This window comes from Rutidosis leptorrhynchoides, chromosome 5 (assembly GCF_046630445.1).
Source record: "Rutidosis leptorrhynchoides isolate AG116_Rl617_1_P2 chromosome 5, CSIRO_AGI_Rlap_v1, whole genome shotgun sequence".
Taxonomy (NCBI): domain Eukaryota; kingdom Viridiplantae; phylum Streptophyta; class Magnoliopsida; order Asterales; family Asteraceae; genus Rutidosis; species Rutidosis leptorrhynchoides.
Window position 1 is genome coordinate 183,736,806 of NC_092337.1, and position 11,225 is coordinate 183,748,030.

The 11,225-nt window shown below is 27.9% G+C and overlaps 1 protein-coding gene across 1 annotated transcript; it reads left to right on the forward strand.

Moving 5' to 3' along the window:
- Nucleotides 1-5,406: 5,406 nt before the first annotated feature.
- Nucleotides 5,407-5,853, forward strand: LOC139849193 (putative F-box protein At1g67623). The gene has a single exon (XM_071838855.1). It carries the CDS (start codon nucleotides 5,407-5,409, stop codon nucleotides 5,851-5,853), a length of 447 nt encoding a protein of 148 aa, XP_071694956.1.
- Nucleotides 5,854-11,225: the final 5,372 nt, after the last annotated feature.

Genomic DNA, 11,225 nt, shown 5'->3' on the forward strand with positions numbered 1-11,225 from the left:
ACTTGACCTCTATATGATACATTTTACAGACATTGCATTCGTTTTTGAAAATACAATCTTTCATTACATCGAAAGTTGACGGCGTGCATACCATTTTATAATATATCTAACTATAATTAACTTAATAATAATCTTGATGAACTCAACGACTCGAATGCAACGTCTTTTGAAATATGTCATGAATGACTCCAAGTAATATCTTTAAAATGAGCAATTACACAGCGGAAGACTTCTTTAATACCTGAGAATAAACATGCTTTAAAGTGTCAACTAAAAAGGTTAGTGAGTTCATTAGTTTATCATGAAGAATCATTTCATAATTTTAATAGACCACAAGATTTCATATTTCCAATTCTCATAAACATACGTCCCATGCATAGAGACAAACATCATTCATATGGTGAACACCTGGTAACCGACATTCACAATATGCATATAAGAATATCCTCATCATTCCGGGATCCTCCTTCGGACATGATATAAATTTCGAAGTACTAAAGCATCCGGTACTTTAGATGGGGCTTGTTGGGCCCAATAGATCTATCTTTAGGATTCGCGTCAATTAGGGTGTCTGTTCCCTAATTTTTAGATTACCAGACTAAAAGGGGCATATTCAATTTCGATCATTCAACCATATAATGTAGTTTCGATTACTTGTGTCTATTTCGTCAAACATTTATAAAAGTAGCGCATGTATTCTCAGTCCCAAAAATATATATTGCAAAAGCATTTAAAAAGGGAGCAAATGAAACTCACCTAATGTATTTTGTAGTAAAAATACATATGACGATTTTGAAGAATGCAGGGTTGACCTTGGATACACGAACCTATATCATTTGTATATTTATTAATATACATATTCGTAATCGATCAAATTTATATATATATATATATATATATATATATATACCTTTATTAGTTATATTATTCTTATATTGAATGTATATATGTATATGTGTTATTTATTCATTTTGTTGTATAAAAATATTAATTTTCATTATGTTATATGTATTAGATATATTTTTAATATATACATATATGTATCATTTGTATATTAATAATAGTAGTTACAATAATACCAAAATAATATTAATAGTGGTAAAAATGATAATAATTATAATATTAATAATAGTAATAATATTAATATAATTATGATAATGTTAAAAAGAATAAATTTGATATTAATTATAATAAAGTTTTAATAATTAAAAGATGTGTTATACATAATTATACAATCCATAAATTTATTTAGATTTCCTACGCATTCATAATATTATTTATTATCATTACTAACGATTTTATCTCTATTTATATCATACTTATCGTACTCATGTTCATAATATCATCCCTGAACTTTAATGTTAATAATATCACTAATAATAATGATAATAATAATAATATAATGATATTAAATATAATAATATTTCATTTTAACTCATTATTCAATTACAAGTATAATCATTTTTTATAAACATGTTTGTATTATAATCTGTAAATGTATATATCCTTGACAAATAACTATTTTGATAATAATGATAATAATAAGGTTAACGATAATGATCAAAGTAACAACTTTTTAATCATAGTTATATATTATCTTATACTTATATTTTTTATCATTTTTCTTTAAATCATAAAACTGATAGTTTCGTAATTATCTTATTTTGTTATCTTTCTATTATTATCTTTTACATTCAAATTCTAATTTTATTCGTAAGCATAATAATAATATCAATAATCAATAATGGTAACAATAATAATTATAATTATAATAATAATAATAACATTAATAATAATAATAATAATAATAATAATAATAATAATAATAATAATAATAATAATAATAATAATAATAATAATAATAATAATAATAATAATAATAATAATAATAATAATAATAATAATAATAAAAGTAAAAGAAATAATAAGGTATACCGTTTTTAAAATTTGTCCTAAAAAGAATTGCCCACGACCGGGCTCGAACTCCCGACCTTTCATTACCCCGACATACCACTAACCATCCAGCTACCCGTGTTTTTCTGATTGATACCCAAACTAAATTCATTTAACCCGTTATTCATGAATATGTTATTATCTTCATCTTCACCAATGTAATCGACCATAATTCAAACGAAATCATCACTGTTAGTTTGGAGTTTGAATTAAGATAGATATTTGAAACGTAAACAATTTATCACTATTGCTTTTGATTAACAGACAACAACAAAAAAATAATTAAAAACAGATGCCAAGAACAGCCATCTGTTTCGTTCTTCAAACCAAAAATCGAAATTCAAAATTCAAAGCTTTTTAGATGTTAGTTTCTTCCTGGACCCTTCCTCAAATCACCAACATAACACTAATGGATTATCAATTGATCCTCAAACAACTTTTAAAATTCGAATTCGAATAACAAAAATTCAGTTGACTTTTTGGGCGAAACTTTGACCTTCAAATTAAAGCTTGATATAAAGATTTGATATATGAAATTTTGCGGAAAGATTGAACGAACGGTTCCTAGCAAAACAGCATTTATGGATTTTAAAATTTGTTTAGAATTTGAGCTTTTGGAGAATGGAAGTAAGAACAGAGCCAATAACATCCGTTCTTCATTTTTTTTATTAAAATATTGAAAATAAAGAGACTGATATAGTGAGGATGTGAAGTTAATTATTGTATTCCCTAATACTGATTCTATTGTGTTTCTATGTATCAAATGGTAGTCGACAGCCATTATCAGAAAATAGAATAAATAAATAAAATAATTAAAAGTAATACATATTTTAACTTCATCTGATAGGAATCGAATTTATATGTACTAGATTAGATTTCATTAGGGACAGAAACAAAAAAAATAAGATAGCTAGATCGTGACTTAAAACAGAAGTTATACTTTTAATCCTAAAAATATTAATTTTAACAATTAGTAAATGTAAATAAATTAAAATTATTAATATATAAATAATAAAAAAAATATACTAATAATTATAGAAAAAAAATAAAATAAAAATAATGATAACATTGCTAATCAAATAATACTAATAATAATATTATTAAACAAAAGTGGTAGAACTTTTAACATGTAATATGTACCAATCTCATCTCTGATAATATTACTAATACTGATATTAATACTAACATTAATATTTTTATCAATAATAATAATGAAGTAATAATAATATAATTAGTATAACAACTATATTTTTATCTTGAAATCACATTTAATATGTTAATATACAATTTATTAAATTTATGAATATTTAATAATTACATAATATATTATATGATAACATTCATTGAATATTTAATGTTTATACATTTTATATGTATTACAATATAATCTTGATAAAAAAAATCATATATGGATTTATATTTATATATATGCATACTACTATATACACACAATTATGTTTTATATTATAAGTATATAAATAACTATATATACTAAACAATTAAATATAAAGTATAACATTATACATTTACTGTTTTGATGGCGTTGGTAAAATATGTTTGAACCATTTATATACAATATACTATATATATTCTAAGTAAAAATCTTTAGTTATTTAATGTTATCTTTCATAATAACTAGATTACTTAATAGTTCATTAATACTAATATAATTATTTATATATATAATTATTTTTATTTACTTTCACAGTTATAATTAAAGGTTCATGAATCGTCGAAACTAGTCGAAGGTCAAATGAATATATGAACATCGTTTCAAAATTTTCTATACTCATCATTACATACTTTTCTTATCGTATCGAAATCATACAAAGATTAAGTTTAAATTTAGTTGGAAATTCCCGGGTCGTCACATTAGGCATCTCGCAAAAAAAACATAAAATGGATGTTAGGGTTAGACAACAGAACATTTTAGAAGATCTTCCACAAGATATGCTTGTGGAAATCTTGTCTAGAGTTGGTCAGAATTCATCCGCTCAATTGTTCATGGTGAAGTCAGTTTGCAAAGCATTTGAGAAGCATTTCGAGGATGCTTTGGTTTATAAAAGGCTTTCCTTTGATAGGTGGTGTATCTCACCTTGGGGAAACCCTAAGTTGGCCCATATTTTCCTTTTTTCTATGTATAAACCCTAATACGATTTTTTGCTATGGTTTGAGGGCTTATTTTGATTCTATATACCCCGATTTAGGGCTTCGTTTGTTAGAAAAAGCTTCGAATATGAAACTTAAAGAGGCATGTTATGTTTATAGTTTGGTCATGTTTGCCTCTAACCAAATAGAGGAAAAATACATCGGATTACAAATTATTAATCAAACATTTCCACCGGTGCCAGATTTGGTGGTTGAGGTGAGAACCAAGGTTTTTCATTTGTTGCAATGCTGTTGGGTATTATTTAACCCCCATCCTTTTGATGACGTCGCAACATGCTGCACTATCAAGGGTCACAATGGTTATTTTTCGCTTGACCTTGGGTGGGAAATTATATTGACTAAACCGGAATGCATGTCTTATTTTTGATCCTATGAGTTGCATGTTTTTGCTGAACGCTTTGGGTTTAACTAGATTTGGTAGTATTTTATGTTTTCTATATTTTAGATATTGGATAAATTTTACTCATCATTTAATGTAAATATTAGTAATTATGTCTATTATCAATTTATCATATATCAGTTTATTTCCATTTAATATGTTATATGTTATATGTTAATTATGGAGTACTAGTATTTTTCTATGTCTATGTTAGTGTTTTTGCAGAACTTAACGTTTGTAATGTTACTGTATTTTTATAATCTATGTTATGTAATACTGTAATATATAATACTAAGTGGAAAGTAAAATAATCATGACCTTAGATTATTACCTACATAATAGGCTAGGAATTACCTGCATAATAGGCCATGAAACATGTAACTTACTGTTACCTATAAAGTAAATTACAAGTTACAACACATATAAAATATTTCTTTATTTGTTGGATTTAGTCACTAAATAACCATTCTCATATTATCTTGAAATTTAAATTTAAAAAATTAGATTTCAATCTATATACGTATATCTTATAGGCTTTTTATCATATATACACCTCTTAACCTTTAAATTACATATTTACTCACTTACATATGTTACTTTTAGACATTAAAAATGGACATATATGATATTATTCACCTTAAGTGGGTAAATATGAGATTTCAAAAATTAATACTGTAATAAGGATAGTATATGATAAAATCAGCGCATTAAATGCACGTCGATTCAGTATAAAAAAAACCCCCCTTTAAAGGTTAAGATGGCAGATAAAAAGTTGAATATTTTCTCAAATACAGTCTTCTCGATCTATGTTGTATTTTTCCATCATCTTCATCTACAAAAACCTCTCTCAAGTACACCAAACACAAAAATTAAAAAATCCTTTTTATTTTTTAAAGAATACAAAAATGGTAGAAGTTACTCAAGCGAACATTCTCGAAACTCTTCCACAAGATATGCTTGTGGAAATTTTTTCTCGAGTTGGTCAGGATTCATCCGAGCAGTTTTTCATACTCAAGTTGGTTTGCAAAAGATTTTTGAAGCTTTCCGATGATCCTTTGGTTTGTAAAAGGATGTCCTTAGATAGGCGGGATCTCGTACCTTGGAGAAACCCTAAGATGGATTATATTATCCGACGTTGTCTTTTGTTTGGAAACCCTAATGCGATTTTTCGCAGGGATTTGATAAATTATTTTGATAAATCTTACACCGAGTTAAGGCTTCGTCTTTTAGAAGAAGCTGTGAACAGCCAAATTATAGAGGCAGTTTATGTTTATGGTTTGATCATGTTTGTCTCTCAACAAATAGAAACAAAGCATGTTCGATTACAAGTTTTGAATACAACATTACACTAGTGCCGGACTTGGTTGTTGCGGTGAGAACCAAGGTTTTTCATTTGTTGCATGACTTATGGTTATTTAACCGCCGTCCTTTTGATGACGTGACAGCGCGTTGCCCTATCTCCGGCCACAAGGGTTATTTTCCACACATCCGAGGGAGTGGGTTTGAAATGAGGATACCAGAATGCATGTCGTGTTTTTGGGCCTATGAGTTGGGTGTTTTTGCATACCGATTTGGGTATGTTACCCGATGAATGTAAATATTAGTTGAAAATAAAAAAAAATAAAAAAAACTAGATTTATGTTAGTATTTTTTAGATTTTGTATAAGTGTTTCCCAATTAATGTAAATATTAGTAGTAATTTCTATTATCATATATATGATCAGTTGATTGCTTCCATTTTTCCTTCGTTATTATGTGGATTGTGATGTTATTTATATTGCTATATCTAACATGACTATTGTCTATGTTAACAAAAGAAAAATAAAGGCTAAATTGTTTTTTTTTATTGAGTGCTTTTTATAAGTTATTTCAAACTAATTAAGTGCCTTCGAATCTTACAAGAGTCATATAAGAGGAAAAGAGCCTCTAATAAAACTAATAACCCAAAAGAGAACACACAAAGAGGTGATTCCTTGTTAACGTTTGATGTTGACTAGCTGCTCTTTTGGCCGTTGTATGTTGGTCTGCACTTTGCTGTTGACTTGTTATTGCTTAAGACTTTCACCATTAGTCCCTTTCTATATTTGGATATGATGGAGAACACTTTCTTTTGATCCATACTTTAACTACCTTAAAAGGAAGGATTTCATTTGTTTTGTTTGTTTTTGTTCTGTCTACTATAATAATACATTATTCTTTTATTTTCGTAAATGCGGAATTCAATTCAGTGCTGGTAATTCTATTCAAAGTAAATGGGAAAAGGGGTAGTATTCAATTCGCATCATTAAATCATTAACTAACATCATTAAATACATCATTAAATATAGGTGAGTTACTTTGCAATGTAAAGTGAATGTACAATGAATACGCATTAAAAGAATCATAAACCTTTCTTAGTTCATCTTGTTGTGACCAATTTCTGCACTAATTGTCAACATTGAAACACATAATTTGAAGCCAAAAGACATAAGAACAAGAACAGTCACATACATTCATCTAACTATGAAAATAGCAACTACTACACATAAGACAACCACAATTACTGTCATAGCTAAAAACAACTTATCATAAACTTCCAGCTGTGTCTTGAAGATAGCTAATTCTTCTGTGAGTTTCGAATCTTCAACATCATGAATTCAAGGGTTCAATTTCTTAGTTTGCAAATGCATTTTGTATAACAGATCTTTGTAATGTTGATTTATGAGCTCATCATCAAGAAACATAAAAAAATTTACACTTTTTTTGTTTATCCTGCCAAAAGAAACAATCAATTCGGGAAAAAATTAAAAACTTAAAATTAGGGCAAATTGAGCAGTTACATATATTGGACACCCGACGAATCTTCTTCATGGGTTTACTCGAGTCTATCTAATTCCATCAAATATTGGATAACCACAATCACAATATTTTCTTCCTGGCATTGGATTCGTGTTGTTTGAAGAGTACGAATAAGCAGCCATGGTTTGAGACATGAGTTAGGTAGGTTGAAAAAGTATGGAGTAAATAAAAAAAGATAACAAACCATGTTTTTTGGGCCAAACAAATAAAAAAGGAATCAATTAAATATGGCCCAACTACAATTCCTAGCTGAAAGCCCGATCTGTTAACAATGCTTAATAAAAAAATGAATCCATTAAATATGGCCCAACCACAATTCCCAGCTGAAAGTCCGATCTGTTATACATTTTTAATTTTTGAATAAAAAAGACATAAGACGGATTTGAACCCAGATCAATCAGTTGAAAAGATCACACACAAGCTAATACGCTATCAATGGTCTTGAATAATCAATGAAAGTTCACTTATATAATACTTGGAATAATTTTTGTAACAAAAGTGAAATAATATGACTTTAGTAAAGGTCCTAATATGTTTCATATGATAATTAGGACCTCAAATACTCAAGTGTCCTATTATTTTTGACCTTATTATCTTATTGGTCGATCATTATGAAACACCAACAAGATAATGTCCTACTAAGTACATTTTTTTGCAACCACATATTTAAGGGTCCTAATAGTTATATGATAATTAGGACCTCAAATTCCCAAGGGTCCTATTTTTGTGACCTTATTATCTTCTTGGTTGATGATTATGAGACACCAACAAGATAATGTTCTATTAAGTACATCTTTATGCAACCACAAATTTAAGGGTCCCATATAGTCACTTGATAATTAGGACCTCAAATGTAGTGACCCGAACTTTTCCATGTTTATATATATTAAATAAAATTAATATTTACATGATTAAATGTTTCCAACATGTTAAGCAATTAAAATTGTTAAGACTTGATTAATTGAAATAGGTTTCATATAGACAATTGACCACCCAAATTGACCGGCGATTCACGAACGTTACAAATTTGTAAAAACTACATGATGTTATATATTTAGACATATATATGGTTAACATGAAATTATGATAAGTAAGTATCTTACTAAGTGTATTAACAATGAGTGATATACATAAAAATGAGATTATTGAATTAAGAAACTCGAAACGATATATATAACGATTATCGTTATAAGAACGTCTTACTAAATACATATGAATCACATTAAGATATAGATACACTATGTTTAACATGATAAAATGATAATTAAGTATATCATTAAGTGTGTTAACAATGAACTACATATGTAAAAACAAGACTACTAACTTAAGGATTTCAAAACGAGACATATATGTAACGATTATCGTTGTAACGACATTTTAATGTATATATATCATATTAAGATGTATTCATACATCATAATATCATTATAATGAAATAATTTAACATCGTATTAGATATAATAAATAATGGGTTAACAACATTAAATGAGATCGTTAACTTAAAGGTTTCAAAACAACACTTACATGTAACGACTAACGATGACTTAACGACTCATTTAAAATGTATATACATGTAGTGTATTAAGATGTATTTGTACACTTTTGAAATACTTCAAGACACATATCAAAGTACTTCTACTTAACAAAAATGCTTACAATTACATCCTCATTCATTTTCATCAACAATTCTACTCGTATGCACCCGTATTCGTACTCGTACAATACACAGCTTCTAGGTGTATATACTATTGGTATACACACTACAATGATCAGCTCCTTAGCAGCCCATGTAAGTCATTAAACATGTGGGAACTATCATTTGGCAACTAGCATGAAATATCTCACAAAATTACAAAAAATATTATAAATCATTCATGAATTATTTACATGAAAACAAACTTACATATCCTTTATATCTAATCCATATACCAACGACCAAAAACACCTACAAACACTTTAATTCTTCAATTTTCTTCATCTAATTGATCTCTCTCAAGTTCTATCTTCAATTTCTAAGTGTTCTTCATAAATTCTATAAGTTCTAGTTTTATAAAATCAAGAATACTCTCAAGTTTACAAGTCTATTTCCAAGCTTTCTAATCCATTTCAAGTAATCATCCAATCTCAAAAAATCTTTCTTATTTACAGTAAGATATCTTTCTAATTCAAGGTAATACTAATATTCAAACTTTGGTTCAATTTCTATAACTATAACAATCTTATTTCGAGTGATAATCTTACTTGAACTTGTTTTCGTGTCATGATTCTACTTCTAGAACTTTCAAGCCATCCAAGAATCCTTTGAAGCTGAATCAATTTTTGTCACTCCAGTAGGTTAACCTACTAAACTTGAGGTAGTAATGATGTTCATAACATCATTCGATTCATATATATATAACTGTCTTATTCGAAGGTTTGAACATGTAATCACTAGAACATAGTTTAGTTAATTCTAAACTTGTTCACAAATAAATTTAATCCTTCTAACTTGACTTTTTAAATCAACTAAACACATGTTCTATATCTATATGGTATGCTAACTTAATGATTTAAAACCTGGAAACACGAAAAATACCGTAAAATCGGACATACGTCGTTGTAGTAACACAGCGGGCTGTTTTGGGTTTGATAATTAAAAACTATGATAAACTTTGATTTAAAAGCTATTCTTTTGGGAAAATAATTTTTCTTATGAACATGAAACTATATCTAAAAATCATGGTTAAACTCAAAGTGGAAGTATGTTTTCCAAAATGGTCATCTAGACGTCGTTCTTTCGACTGAAATGACTACCTTTACAAAAATGACTTGTAACCTGTATTTCCGACTATAAACTTATAATTTTTCTGTTTAGATTCATAAACTTAAGTTCAATATGAAACCATAGCAACTTGAATCACTCAAAACAGATTTAAAACGAAGAAGTTATGGGTAAAACAAGATTGGATAATTTTGCTTGTTGTAGCTACGTTAAATTTGTAACAAATTTATACAAATCATAACTTAACTAACTTATATTGTATTATACATGTATTCTAACAGATATTATGTAATCTTGGGATACCATAGACATGAATACAATGTTTTGACATATCATATCGACCCATCTATATATATATTTTGGAACAACCATAGACACTCTATATGCAGTAATGTTGGAGTTAGCTATACAGGGTTGAGGTTGATTCCAAAATATTATATATACTTTGAGTTGTGATCTAGCCTGAGACTTGTATACACGAGGTAGTGGATTGATTCGAGATAATATATATTGCTTTATTTCTGTACATCTAACTGTGAATAACTAGTTGTAGGTTACTAACGAGGACTGCTGACTTAACAAACTCAAATTATTAAAACGCAATAAAAAAATGTTGTAATTATATTTTGATCATACTTTGATACATATGTACATATTTGTTATAGGTTCGTGAATCGACCAGTGGCCAAGTCTTATTTCCGGCAAAGTAAAAATTTGTGAAAGTGAGTTATAGTCCCACTTTTAAATCTAATATTTTTGGGATGAGAATACATGCAGTTTTGTAAATGTTTTACAAAATAGACGCAAGTACTTGATATTACATTCTATGTTGGATTATGAATACCGAATATCACCCTTTTAGCTTGGTAGCCTAAGAATTAGGGAACAGACACCCTAATTGACGCGAATCCTAAAGGTAGATCTACGGGCACTAACTCCCCCCATACTGGAAAATGGTATGCTTTAGTACTTCGAGTTATTAATACAGATGCATTTCTGTTTTGGGGATATTCTATATGCATTTTTGTTAATGTCGGTTACCAGGTGTTCAACATATGAATGATTTTTATACAGATTGTATATTATTGAAAGATGAAATCTTGTGGTCTATTATTACGATTTGAT

Bases quoted from the DNA above. Each gene is read 5' to 3' on its own strand.
- LOC139849193 (XM_071838855.1), top strand. From the start codon at position 5,407: ATGGTAGAAGTTACTCAAGCGAACATTCTCGAAACTCTTCCACAAGAT.